At 33.8% G+C, this 15,134-nt stretch overlaps 1 protein-coding gene across 1 annotated transcript; it reads right to left on the reverse strand.

Moving 5' to 3' along the window:
- Positions 1 to 7,867: 7,867 nt before the first annotated feature.
- IL7 (interleukin 7) lies at positions 7,868 to 13,797 on the reverse strand (the record flags this gene model as incomplete). Its single annotated transcript, XM_079722754.1, has 3 exons — positions 7,868 to 7,987; positions 12,520 to 12,651; positions 13,723 to 13,797. The coding sequence occupies 3 exons, from the start codon at positions 13,795 to 13,797 to the stop codon at positions 7,868 to 7,870; spliced, it is 327 nt and encodes a 108-aa protein (XP_079578880.1).
- Between the last annotated feature and the right edge of the window lie 1,337 nt (positions 13,798 to 15,134).

Raw genomic sequence — 15,134 nt, forward strand, 5'->3', positions numbered from 1 at the left:
TTTATGTAGAAAATTTGTTAATAGCTCTTTATTCGTATTAATCTGGTGCAAAGATTCTCAATGGCAGGAGAGAGACAAACCTCTGGGAAATACGTATCCAAATTTTCTGATGATGCAGTGGAGTAATGTATAGTTTAAAAAAGCAAATTCATTGCATCTCTTACTTTCATAATACCTCAGAAAGTAAAGCTTGACAAAATCTTGGCTGGTGGGGTTATGCTGAAGGTAAATTAAGAATTTAAAAAGTGATTTTAGAAGTTTCTACATTCATGGAACACATGACTTCTGTTTACAGATGACATGATTTTCTATGTAGAAAATCTCAAGGAATCTACCAAAAAAACCTAGAACTTATAAGTTTAGTTCTAACAAGGTCATAGGATCCAAGGACAATATCCAAAACTCAGTTAATCCTGTATGGCAGCAATAAACAATAAGGATTTGAATTTTAAATACAATAGCATGCAGGCACGCACACACACACAAATAGTTATGCATAAATGTAACAATATATGTGTATGCTGAAAACTATAAAGCACTGATGAAAGAACACAAAAATTTAAGGATATATATACTGTGTTTATTAATTCAAAGAATAAAAATAACATAGATGTCAGTTCTCCCCAGTTGAATCAATGCAATCTCAATCAAAATTCCAGCAAGTTTTGGGGGTTTTTTGGGGGGATGGTGGAGTTTGTGGTTTGACATCCTGATCCTAAAATGTATATGGAAGGGCAAAATAGCTAGAATAGCCAAAACAATTCTGAAAAAGAAAAACTTGGAGAACTCATTCAACCCAATTACTAGATATTATAAGGTCATAGTAATCAAGTCAGTGTGGTTTTGTAGAAAAGACAGACATTTAGATCATTGGAACAGAATAGAGCATCCATAACTCAATCCACACAAAAACAGTCAACTGAAGTTTACAAAAGCACAAAAGTAATTCAGTTGATAAAGTATAGTCTTTTCAACAAATGGCAAGTGATTGTCCATGTGCAAAAAAATGAACCTTAATACACACCTTATATTCAGACAGAGTGAAGTAAGTCAGAAAGAGAAAAACAAATATTATATATTAACACATATGTGGAATCTGAAAAATTTGGTATAAATGATTTTATTTACAAAGCAGAAATAGAGACACAGATGTAGAGAACAAATGTATGGATACCAAAGGGGAAGGAGGTGTGGGATGAACTGGGAGATTGGGATTGATATATATATACTATAGATACTATGTATAAAATAGATAACTAATGAGAACCTACTATATAGCACAGGGAACTCTACTCAGTGCTCTGCGGTGACTTAAATGATAAGGAAATCCAAAAGAGGGGATATATGTTTACGTATAGCTGATTCACTTGGCTGTACAGTATAAACTAACACAATATTGTAAAGCAACTACACTCCAATAAAAAAAATAAATAACTTAAGTGCTTCCCTGGTGGCACAGTGGTTGAGAATCCGCCTGCCAATGCAGGGGACAAGGGTTCGAGCCCTGGTCTGGGAAGATCCCACATGCTGCGGAGCAGCTACGCCCGTGCGCCACAACTACTGAAGCCCATGAACCTAGAGCCCGTGCTCCGCAAAAAGAGAAGCCACCGTACTGAGAAGCCTGTGCACCGCAACAAAGAGCCCTTGCTCTCTGCAACTAGAAAAAGCCTGTGTGCAGCAACGAAGACTCAATGCAGCCAAAAAACAAAACAAAACAAAAAAACTCAAAATGAGTCATAGACCTAACTGTAAAACATATGACTCTAAAAACTTTTAGGACAGTGGTTTCAACTGTCTGTCTGGGACAGATCAGCAATGGCTGGGGACATTTATTTATTTATTTATTTATTTTCCGGTACGCGGGCCTCTCACTGCTGTGGACTCTCCCATTGCGGAGCACAGGCTCCGGACGCGAAGGCTCAGCGGCCATGGCTCACGGGCCCAGCCGCTCCGCGGCATGTGGGATCCTCCCGGACCGGGGCACAAACCCGTATCCCCTGCATCGGCAGGCGGACCCTCAACCACTGCGCCACCAGGGAAGCCCTGGAGACATTTTTGATTGTCAGTTCTTGGAGGAGGATGCTATTGGTGTCGAGTGAGTAGAGACCAGGGATGCTGCTAAACATCCTACAATGTACAGCACAACCATACCCACAACAAATAATGCTAATTTTTTTAGTTTGGATAAATGTACTATGGTTTTGTAAGATATTAGCGTTAGAGGAATCTTGGTAAAGGGTATTTGGGAACATGCTGTACTCTTTTTGTAACTCTTCTATGCATCTGAAATTATTTCAAACTAAAAAGTAAAGCTTGTGTATCACTACTTTAGAGTAGCAGGCTACTTCAAAGTCAAACATTTGGTAATTTCATAATTTATTTCTATGACAGCATCATGTACTATTGTTGAAGCATTCTGTTTTGATTTCTGTTGCAAAATGACTTGAATCCTTCAATGAAATGTATTAAATGTGTAAATATTGCCAGTCGTATTAAATGCTAAAATTTTTGAGACTAAGAAAATGTTTTCAAAAGTCTTCTCTTAAAAGGGGGTCTTCTTTGATTATCTAACCTAAAATATCACCTCTTTCCACCAGTCTGTTTTTTTTTCTTTTCCATTAGAACTTGTTTTATGTAGTAATTTTGTTTATTTATTGTTTACTGTTTCCTCTCCTAGAATATATGCTTCATGAAAGCACAGACTTTATTGTACCAATAGGATCAGGACTATCACATTAGAGATGGATGCTTAATAAGTGTTTGTTGAGTGAATGAATTATCTATTTGTGTTGCGTCTTCCTGTTAAGTGGTCAGTATTTAGAAGTTGGAGCTTCTTCTTTAAACCCACTGGCTCTGAATATATTAGTCCCAACCCTAGTAATTTCCCCTGAGTGAAACTCTTTCCTAAGCAGAAAGATGTATTGGTCTACACACTTAAGATTTTTCACAGCAAAAGACAAATCCCTTTCCTCCTTTCTGTTGGGAAGGAGGCAAGGAGATGACAGAGTAAATAGCTGTTGTTTTGTACTTTTCTGTCAGATCTTTCTGGTTCTACTAGAAGGCTTTTATCTCACCATATTGGATGCTCTGCCACCTAAGCTCCTTTCATTTGTGATAGTATTTGGACCACTGCCAGGACAATTTATTAGATTTTCTTCTGTTTAATTAAATTTTTAAGTAAAATGCTGCTGTTAGAACCAGATTATTTCAGACATAAGAAAGTTTGTGATAAGCATCAAAGATGGAAATTGGCAAACACATGTCCACTTTCCACATGGCAGCATCTGGTGATTGAGTTATTTGCTGAGCTGAGCAGTGGAGACACAAACAAAGGAATCCTCAACCCCACCTGGGAAGGTGTGAAAAGACTTCAGAAAGGATGGGACCCTTAGAATGAGTCTTGGAAGAAAAGGAATAAATCAGCATGCAAGAGTAGCTAAACTTAAATTGTGAATATTGCCACTTGTCTACATTTTCTTCATTTTAAATGTGATAGAAAATTAATTCACCTTTAAGATAATATCTTAAAGAACACTAACCAATCCCCCACTTAGGAAATTTCTTATACAGAAAAATGTACTTCTTTCTTACCATTTTGTATGGAGAGGTAGAAAAACAAACCCCAGTTTATTCCCAAATGAGAATAACCATTTTTGCATCTTTCTCAAATACTAATTTTGTGGATCTAGATGAATACATATATTTTGATATTTAGACATTAAAAACTGTTGGAATTGGCAATTATCAATGTATCTACCTATTTTGTTTCTCTTATTCTGTAAGATTTCCTATTAGGTCAGAATCAAGACTGAAAAATGTTTCACAACTAATAGCGTTTAGAAATCAAAGAAAGTTCCATTGAGATTGTGAGAAGATGACGTTGAGGGGTCATGTTCATTTAAATTAGTTATGTTTTAGGGCCTTATCTATCTTTAAGTAATCTATATTATAGAAATGTATTTTCTGGATTATTTAAATAGGTTTATTAATTAATTTACAATTCATCTTTATTAACTACCATATGTGTGGCTTTATCCATTAGGTGCTGAAGGAAACAAAAGGTCATACATTCTTTCAGGGGAGAGAAAACATTTTAAACAACTCTGAATAGAAAAATTAATAATAATTGTATTTAAGATAAAATAGTAAGAGGAACATGATCAAATAATAATGCACAATGCAGGCAATTAAGTTCTGCAAGCAACTAAAGGAGGAAACATTAGCATTAGAGGCAGACTTTTGAGATATTGCGTGTTCAGTTCCAGATCACTGCAATAAAGCGAGTCACATGAATGTTTTTGGTTTCCCAGTACATGTAAAATTTATGTTTACACTATCCTGTAGTGTAAAAAGTGTGCAATAGCATTGTGTCTAAAGAAAAAATAAGCAATGTACATACCTTAATTAAATACTTTATTGTTAAAAAATGCTAAGCATCACCTGAGCTTTCAGTGAGTCATAATCTTTTTGCAATAGTAGCATCAAAAATCACAGATTACAATAACATATAATAATAATCATAATAAAGTTTGAAATATTGCAAGATTCACCAAAATGTAACCAGAGACATTAAGTGAGCAAATGCTGTTGCAAAAAATGGTACAGATAAACTTGTTTGACACAGCGTTGCCACAAATTTTCAATTTGTAAAAAACCCAGTATCTGTGAAGCTCAGTAAAGTGAAGCACAAAAAAACAAGTTTATCCCTTATCTACAACTATCATAGAAGTCACAGCAATTGAGAAGAAAGGAATTAAGATGCCCCTAGAAGTTTGAGCAGGATCTGAATAGAATTTGGAAGAACTTTCTAAGCAGTAAGAACATAATGACTAAAGATATGAAGATTGCATTGACAGAGTACTATACAGACTGCAGAGTAGAAATGTATGTTTCTGGAGAAATATTTACAGTAGATTTGATGAGATGTCCTTCTTAAACTGGCTGTCAATGAAAGAATGGCTTAAAGAAAAGAAACACTTCTAATTGTAATAGAACTATCTTAATCTTGAAAGGAGTATTTCCTTCAGCAGATCCCTTTAAAGCTTATTTTAAAAGACTTCTAACGGAGTTCCTTTGTATAAAGCAATATTCCTCAAAGTGTGATAGGATAATGGTTTTCACATAAAAGTGTTCTGTAGTCAAATTTTGGAAATGCTATGTTAGTGTTAAACTTTTTTTAAAAAAGCTTTATGAGTTTACAGAGTTTTAAATTACTTACATGAATTATGAGTCTCCAAGAGAAAATTATCTGACCTCAGAACTCTCTGGGGTTTTAATTATTATTATTATTATTATCATTATTTTAATAATCAATAAGTTTTAGGGTTTCTTGAGACAAGCTTTAGAAAATGCTGATTGAAAGCATCCACATACATATTTCAAAGAAAATGTTCATTGAGATAAAACAAGTCTAACTGAGAGATAGAAATAATAAAAAAAATATAGTATCCAAGATCATTATTAACCAGCCTGCCTTGTCTTTACTTACCTTGCTGGTAGCTAGGAAACATAGAAGGGAAATATAACCATAAAAGCCTGGGTATTTTTTTCCAAGCATTTGACACACCACGCTGAATAAAAATTTTTGAGTGCGAATTTTCTGTAAAATTCAATTCTATCATAAACAATGATAAAAATCAAGATCAAAGGTTAAAATAAAATGGTAGAGCATTTTAAAATATTTTTCCTTATTTTGCCACAATCTCAGAATTTTTTCAACACTGTTGGAAACGTTATAGACAGCCTTCAAGGAAACATCTTTTATTTTATTATTATTATTTTTTTTGTGTGGTATGCGGGCCTCTCACTGTTGTGGCCTCTCCCGTTGCGGAGCACAGGCTCCAGACACGCAGGCTCAGCGGCCATGGCTCACGGGCCCAGCCACTCCGTGGCATGTGGGATCTTCCCGGACCGGGGCACGAACCCGTGTCCCCTGCATTGGCAGGTGGACTCTCAACCACTGCGCCACCAGGGAATCCCCCAAGGAAACATCTTAAAGAACAGTTTTAAGTTTTCCTTTAGAAATTTAAAATTTCACCATTTCATAGCTGATGGTTTACCAATAGCACCAGTTCACCAGGGTGGAAATGTACCACATAGTTGACCTGTTTAGTGGTGGAAGGAAGAATAGCCTACTTTGAAAAGTCCATCTGAAGAAAAAGCTTGGTGAAGAATCATTTGCTCCTAAAAAGTGTTAGTAAACTCCCTTTTCTGTAGTTAATAATGAAAACCAAATAGAAAACATAGTTGGGTCAACACCTCATTAATGGGATAATCAGTGAATTCTATACAACAGTCTGTACAATTCTATACAGCTATCTGCACCAGTGAGGAAGAAGCTCCATGTAGGTTGGGGAGAGTGAGAAAGAGATGCAGAGAGACAGACATGAACTGAGAGGAAGGTCTTACCTCCACACATTGAGGATGGCACCTGAGCATTGTCAGTAGATCAAATAAATCCAGTCAGCTCTTAACCAGATGGTGATGAGGCCGTGGTGACTGTTTTAGAACTCTTGGCTTGCCTAGAATAGTGTTTTCAGTTCCCTTTATAGGGTGGAGACTGTTGGCAAACCTTTCTAAGCTGCGTCTGATATATACAAAAGTTTCTTTAAAAAGACTAAAATTTAACATAGGAAGTAAAGCAGTGTTCCTGTTCTTGTATAGTTTGGCGGTCCAGGTCTCATGTACATTCTCAATAATAAGAGATTAAAGGTTACATTTCAGTGAAAGTGAGAAATCAAGTAATGGTGCAGTATTAAAAATCTTGATCTTAAAAAATTCTGTTGGGGGAATTCCTGGGCAGTCCAGTGGTTAGGACTCTGCACTTCCACTGCAGAGGGCCCAGGTTCGATCCCTACTTGGGGACCTAAGATCCTGCAAACCGCATGGTACAGCCAAAAAACAAACAAACTAAACTCCTATTGGGATTCATTAAGTGAATCTGACAGTGTTAATACATAGGTCATTTATTATCAAAGGAGAAATGTTATCCAAAGTAAGCAATCGTAATACTGTATGAAAATATTTTTATATACAAATAGAGTGTCAAAATTAAATATATATATTCCATTAATTAAAAGGCCAACATATATTATTCTCTTAAAAATATAGTTCCCAAATTGCAAACTCATTTAGACAAATTTTATTACACATAAATGACAACAGTAACTCAGTACTATGGTTTAGCATCCTTAGAACAGATGACTTTCTATTTTGTGGAATTATTCTTTATCTTCATGTTAAAACATCTGTTATATCATTTATTAAAGGCACTGTGTTATACATTCATGTTTAATTACATCTCTCAATTATCTTGGATTCCTTTATGCTACTGCTTCTTTAAGCTGTATGACTCTTGTTCTCATGGGCCTTATCCATATCTCACTGTAACTCTGAAACATTTCCAGCACAGATGACAACAATTTCCACTCTCATTGCAGTATGCTGATGCATAGTGGGCCATAAAATTATTTTGGTAATAATGACATGTTAAGTTTTAATCCTTGTAAACTTTATACATTTCACAGAATTTATATGTCTTCTGAAAATTTTAAACAGGTTTAAAAAGTATTATTGCAACTAATATCTTACATAGATTGTCTTACAAAAATCAGTTCAGAATTAATACCGATTGATATATGTCCTCATGCATGTGAAATAGTTTGTTGATTGCAGCGTTTGGTTTCCACTGTTTATGTCCATCTTCTAGTACTACAGTAAGGATTTCTCAATTGCTGTAATCCGTTTTTACCAGGATGCATTCAGTAACTTCCAGAAGACATTTTACCCTGGAAAATTGCATAAGCAGATAGATTCTTGGAGGATACAAATAAAGCTCTTAAGTTTTTATATTGCCACTCCGTAATTTTCAATGTTCTTTAGCGCCCCTCAAAATTTTATTCCAACAAGTTTTTATCTTTTGTAGAAGTATCTTTAGGAAACACAGGTCATTCTGTTTTTTCTGTTCCTTTAAAGACTTATTCTCTTCCTAGAGAAATATATAAAAAAAGTTTTTAAGTTCACATTTTTATAAAAATACACATTTTAAAATATTTAATCTTTAATATCCATTATGCTAGCTTATACTAAAAATTTGGTTTAATTAAAAAGAATCTTGAATGATATTTTTTAAAACTATGGTTTCTAGCTATAATTGTGATCATTGATGTGTAGAAAAGTCAAGGTTGTTACGGTTTAAGATTTAGGATTAATTAAAGAGCTATGTTAAGTGGATGTCATTTTCACCACTGCAACAGTGGTCATAAAGAGTGCTATTTAAACTTTTGTGAGAAAGATTTGTACATTATTCAATTGATTTTTTTACAATGGAAAAAATGTTTTTATGGAAGGAATAATTAACACTGAAAATATTCAGTTTATTTTGTCAAAGATGATTAATAAGGACATACCTGATAAAGCTTGTTCCCTAGTCTTCCCTAGAGTATGGAAGATCCCTGCCTCATAAGCTAGTTTTCAGTCCCTGACAAAAATCTTAATAAGGGCTACTTGTACACCGTACAGAAAGTGGAGAAAGAGATACCTCACACGGAAAAGATATATAGGAGAGTAGCTGTGCATATACTCAGTTATATTTCCATGAGTCTCTGGGAAGTGGATTAGTACAGGGTTGAGTAATTTCTTCATTTAGATAACAACCAATTATTGGGTGTTTTCTAGGTCAAGTATTGTGCTCAGTGATATAAATGCGTTATTTCATTTTATCTACTTAATAATTATGAAATTGATTATTTCACCTTTCACATTTGAGGAAACTGAGATGTAAAGAGGATAAATAAGCCTCCATGGTCACACATCAAGTAAATATAATGATTAGGTCTTGAGCTTGTTTGTCCTATTTTTAGTTTAGTCACATTCAGATCTCTTTTAGCTATATATTTAGTAACAGTAACACATACCCTTTAAATAATGCACTTAAAAGATTAGAGGACAGATTTCAAAGATAAATATGAAGGAGAATTTCTCATATTCTTCTCTTTAATGAGGGTCCCAGGACATCTTTAAAAAGTGCAAATTGAAGTTTATGTGACTAAGCAGGTTTGAAATACATAGCTATGAGTATTTCATGACTTTTCTCAAAGATCAAGATTGAACATTCATTAAAAAGACAAAAAAACAAAGAACCATGACTTTGCCTCTGTAATCCTGGGAACACAGATGTTATCTCCTTTTTCTAAACTTTCTTTCTAAATTCCCCTTAGCCAGAGACCCTCAATGTATTTATTTATATTGCTCAGTTATTCATTTCAACTATTCCACTTCAGGTGGAATTCCTAGGGTTTCCTGAGTCCCAGGGTGTGCAGACTCACCCTGCTTCTCTAAGAGGAATAAGGAATTTCCATATATATATATATATATATATATATATATATATAAATACACATAGTGGTCAAATAACATAATAACGGAGGTGTGAAAAAGGAATCTATCGCTCTCATGAACCAGGTGTGTTCATTTTTCTATGTCTCATTCTAGTTGATATTTATATCATTGTAATGTTTGATCAGATTTAATTAAATATTCTGACTTTTTCATTCATATTTTCTACATTGTTATATAATTTTGTGTAATAATCTAATAGAATGTGTGTAAATATATATAAATATAGAATATTCATATACTATTATACATATACAGTATATACTGTACAGTCTATACTAATAAAATAGGTATAAAATGGGTTCTCATGTTTAGTATGTATTTCTTTACTAGAGTAGCTTTTTTTCATTGTATCTTGTTGTCTAGTTTATTTTCTCCTATATTGTTCATGTCCTTTGCTATTACCTACTGAGGTTTTAATTTTATTTCTTTTTAAAAAATCAATGCTCTGACATTTTCTCTAGCTTCTTTAATTTTAAAATAGTGGTTTCTAAAAATGCAGTTTAAAGGGATCCAATTTCTAAGGGGTACCTCCCTTCTCCTTTTACCAACATTATAATGAATATTTTCAAAATCGAGCATATAAAAGGAAACAATTCAAAGAGAAATATTAAGGAATTAAGTTGAGTAAAAAGCTGATAAGAAAAGAAAACTATACAATCACTCTTACCAGATTCTTAGTGGGTTGGGCTTCACCCAGGGAAGTTGGTTTTCTTCCTTTACCCTTAAAAACCAAGTCATATTTACAATATTGATTATTAATCCTTTATTACTCCTTCCATTAATATGATTGCTAATATTCATATTACTCTCAGCTCATCTAATCTATTTGAATATCTACTTTAAATTATTTATTGTTAGTGTGGCAGAATACTAATTTCATTTAGAAATTGAATAACAGGGAAAAGGGAGAAACAAGAGAGGTTAGTCTTCTGAATAACCTGGATGCATAATTTTTCAAATATGCCCAGTGCTGTGTTAATTGCTGTGAGGTATGAAAAACTAATATAGAAGGGTATACTAACAGAGACAAAACTAGAATTTTAATCAACATGAAAATAACATTAGCATTAAGTTGTTAAATCCTTACCATAAATTTTATTAAGCTTTACCCATCAGAAGCAAAATGAAATAACTATAAAAAGCTTGTAGCATGCCTAACTCACGAAGAAAATTCAATATAGCTGACCATCTTTAACATCTTGCCTTCTCTTTTCAAGAAACATGTGGATTGTAGCAGGTTAATTTTGTAACATAATTTTATTTAATTTCAAGATTTGAATTATTTGTGTATTTTCTTTTTCTACAATTAGTTGATTTTGGAATATGGTAATCAATGCAAAACTCAACACATGAGAGAAAGAATTGCAAATATACATCATACGTATAACCTTTAACCCTTTCTAGGCCAAGAGGTGATATCACTAGTTTGCTCTGCATTCTTTTCAGTTAAGCCCTGACGTGAAGCTTATACACAACATAAGCCATTACTAAGTAACTGGATGTATAAGTAACATGAAATGAACTTGCTATTCCTGCATTAGATAGTACAGTAGTCTCTCTGTATTTGTGGCGGATTGGTTACAGGACCCCAGTGGATACCAAAATCCAAGGATGGATGCTCAAGTCCCCTATATAAAATAGCGCTGAATTTGCATATAACAAGGCACATGCTCCTGTATACTTTAAATCATCTCTAGATTACTTACAATACCTAATGCAATGTAAATGCTATGTAAATAGTTGTAAACACAAAATAAATGCTGTGTAAATAGTTGTCGATGTGGCTTGACAAATTCTAGTTTTGCTTTTTGGAACTTTCTAGAGATTTTTTTCTGAATATTTTTGATCCACAGTTGGTTGAATCAGAGGATGCAGAACCCATGGATATGAAAGGCTGACTGTACTTTAAATCACTATAAATAAGGATTAAGAGATGGTAGGCTAGAATGTAAAGTCTTCATGAATCTTAAGCTTGGCCTTGAAGGATGCATAGAACAAGAGAGATCAGATTTACAGAAAAGAGAACAGTAGAAATTCCATATAAGGAACTAACATTAGTAAGGGGACAAGATTGGAAATAAGCTTGGCAAATCCACAACACCAAGAGGAGACTGGCTTGCATCAAGTAGATAGTGTAATGATAAATGAAGTGGTCCAACTTATATGGTCCAACATATATTTTCATCACTGTCAGTAGGGCTCAGGACAATCTTACCATTTTACCTTCTGTGGACGACTACTAGTATTAAAAATTAAAAACACACACAATCTTTTTTCTATCATAAAAATATTAAAATTTTCTTTTAAAAATTATAAGAAATATTTTTGGCTTTATGTGGCAGCTGGTAAAATTCCTGAAGAGGGAGTAAAAATAATAATAATAATAGTAATTATAAAACATTTATTGAAACTTTTTAGTACTAAGTACTCTATATTATGTCATTTTCACATCCTATAATGTAGGTACTATATTTTTCTCCACTTTGCAGATGAAGCAACTGTTGTCTAGTCTCAAGATAATGTCTTCCAAATTTTGTTTTATTGTTTACATTTCATGACCACTAGCAGAGAAGTAGGAAAAAATTAGCCCTATACTTATCAAAATTATTGAGGCAAAAAACTTGAAAATTGTTGGACATAAATATGCCCAATTTTTATATACAAATATACTTGTTAAATAAATTTGATTACCCATTTTATTGGCCATGAGTTCTTTTAAGTGTGTACATGTATGGATTAAAATTATTAAGACATTTTAGAAATAAAAATTTACCATTCCTCACCCAACTTATCACACTAGCCTCCTTGAAAGTTATTATGACAATAAAATTTATTATTTTCTTTCATTTATTTATTTTCCTTTTTTAATTGAAGTATAGTTGACTTACAATGTTGCTTTCATTTATTTTTAGTACCTTTTTAAAAACAATTTATTTGCCCTAGCCAAGAGATGAATAGGTACTTTACAAGTTGAGGCTTTCCTCTTCTAGAATTGAGTAAATGTATTTCAATTTTCTTATAAGCACTTAGATTTCTATGCTAACAATTTGATCATCAGAGAATGATAGTATCTTATCACTGGAGTTGTTTACATTTTTGTTCAAACAGTCCTCAGCTTACCTTGCTGGTGCAGTTCAACAGTGTTAATGTGCCCTGTGAAACTGTTGATAGGTGAAGATTGAAATCGTCACTGATATTCATTTTAAGGAATTGCTTCAACTTTCGAGCAGCACGATATAAAAACGAAGCTTCCTATTACAGAAAAAACATCAGAAGGGCTGTGTTTCAAATAAAATATTAAGAGGTGATAAGCTTTCCTAAGGAACCTAAGGCCAGAACTGTATTGCTAAGTAACACCCCACCTCCACCCCAGTTTTCTTCTATTCCAGTTAATCGCATGACTGAAGAGCAACTAGACTGAAACTGTTTAGCTCCCGGGTGACAGCCTAAAGTGCCTAGAACCCAGTTTAATGATTATCTGACTTTTTAAAGTCTCTTTTCTTTGCTATGTGTGGTCTTATCGCTTATGAGTGAACATATAACAAGTTTATTCAATTTTAAACAAGATAACTAAAGGAGAGGTCTTCTGGAAGCAATAATAGTGAAAGGTATGTGTGACTTTTCTTATTGTTATTATTTTTGCCCTTTTTGAGCTATGGACGAATAGCTGGCAATAAGAAAATAAAGGGCCTATTCACCTAAAACAAGTTTTTCAAATATTTAATGTAAGAAATTAAAAAAAAAGAATTTATGGATGTATTCTTAAATGCCATGAAGTTAACTCAGCTATTGTGAGTTTTTTAAAAGTCTATTGAATAACACACTAGTTTCTGCAGAAAGAGATGACACAAATTTTTGTTGGAAATTCTGTAGATTGTAATATTATACTAACTAGAAGTCGTAGTGGTTTGAAGATAAGCAAATATTGAAAGAAAAAATTTCAAAATGCCTACAACTAAATTACACCCATTAATTGTGTGTGTGTGTGTGTGTGTGCAAGCAGTCACTCTGACAAGCATTTTCCTGCATAAAAATTTCAGAAATAAGAGATATGTGTCTTTGAATTCAGCAGTTCTAGTATTTTCAAGGTGAAAATGAAATGCTAAAATTAAAAGGAATATTTATCAAATAAGCATAGGGCTATTTGTAAAATAAAAGTATAAAAGACCATAGTATAACTTAACACATCAGTGGGAATTGTCGGGTTAGAGCCAAAAGACTGTGTTATTAATATAATCAATATAATTAACAGAGATACAAAAAATATAAGCTTCTATGAAATCAAGCTTGAATGACATATAAACTCCAAATAATTGTCATTACCTTATTATCATCACATGAATGTTTTTTTAAAAAGTTAGGTTCGTTATTCAGGCAATTGCTATCAAAGTCTATCATGCTGTCCTGTAATAAATAATATAAAATAATATGGTTAAACTGGGGACCTTTCTAGCATGTAGTAATTATAAAAATAACAATGTTATAATACTTGGTATTTATATGTGCATTTTAAGGAAAATAACTTTAGTCTGACTTAGCTGACTAGGCAGGAAGAATAGTTGTCTATTGTTGAAGAATAAACAAGCATATACAAACCCTCACGTATTTAGAGCTTCCCCCAGACTCTATAGGTTAATCTCAGAAATCATGGAGAGAAACTGGCTTTTTTGGGGAAATAAAAGTACCTATTTTAGAAGTTATACTATATAGACAACGTGCTATAAATTTTGAAATCATGAAGTTGAGATGCATTTAAGAGGTTATTTGGACCAATTTCCTGCCACTATCAAACAGTGACAAAGGGAATTTACTTTAGAATGAAGGTGAAGCCTCTTGACAGTGAGTAAATTTGAAATTCATTCTGCAGCATTTTAAATAATCCAGTTGGGGATGTTTGAGGTAGAATTTAGCTGAGAAAAAAGTGAGATTGAATATGTGCATTGTCATTGTCACGTACGAGGGGGGGAAGGCAAACTGGCATATTCTCATTTTTCTTTTCTAAGGAATGTAGTATTAGAAGGTGGGGATTAGCTGAATCAAGAATGTACTTGAGGGCTTCCCTGGTGGCACAGTGGTTGAGAGTCCACCTGCCGATGCAGGGGACACGGGTTCGTGCCCTGGTCCGGGAAGATCCCACATGCCGCAGAGCGGCTAGGCCCATGAGCCATGGCTGCTGACCCTGCGCTCCTCAATGGGAGAGGCCACAACAGTGAGAGGCCCGTGTACCACCAAAAAAGAAAAAAAAAAAAAAGAATGTACTTGACATATTAGGAAGAATTTCCTAAGGATTCAGATTCTTTATGCACAAGATTGGACTAGCTCTGTCCTGCAAACTAGCCATTCCATGCTATCAGAGCTTCTAGAAGGACTTCAAGCAATCTTAGCCTATGTGTTGTCATCTAAGGAACAGATAAAACGTGGAGTAATGGCAGGATGTAATCATGGGATTCTAATCTTCATCTGCCTCTCAGAAACATATGCATTACTCTTCTCACCATTGAAAAGCATAAATGGTCTCTGGAGTTATCCTGACTTTAAATGTATCTGTTTTATCTATAGGAATTACAGCCTGAACACGTAATCATTCATTTAACCGTTCAACACTTACTACAGGCCAATGGGCAAAGTCCTCTGCCAAGCTTGATAGGGGAACAAAGACAAGAAAACACAGTCCCATTTTCTTATGCCATTTGATGTAAAGGGCAGATGCTGCATCCTTGGACACTTGTACATAA

The sequence above is a fragment of the Hyperoodon ampullatus genome (genome assembly GCF_949752795.1).
Source record: "Hyperoodon ampullatus genome assembly, chromosome: 17".
Lineage (NCBI taxonomy): Eukaryota > Metazoa > Chordata > Mammalia > Artiodactyla > Ziphiidae > Hyperoodon > Hyperoodon ampullatus.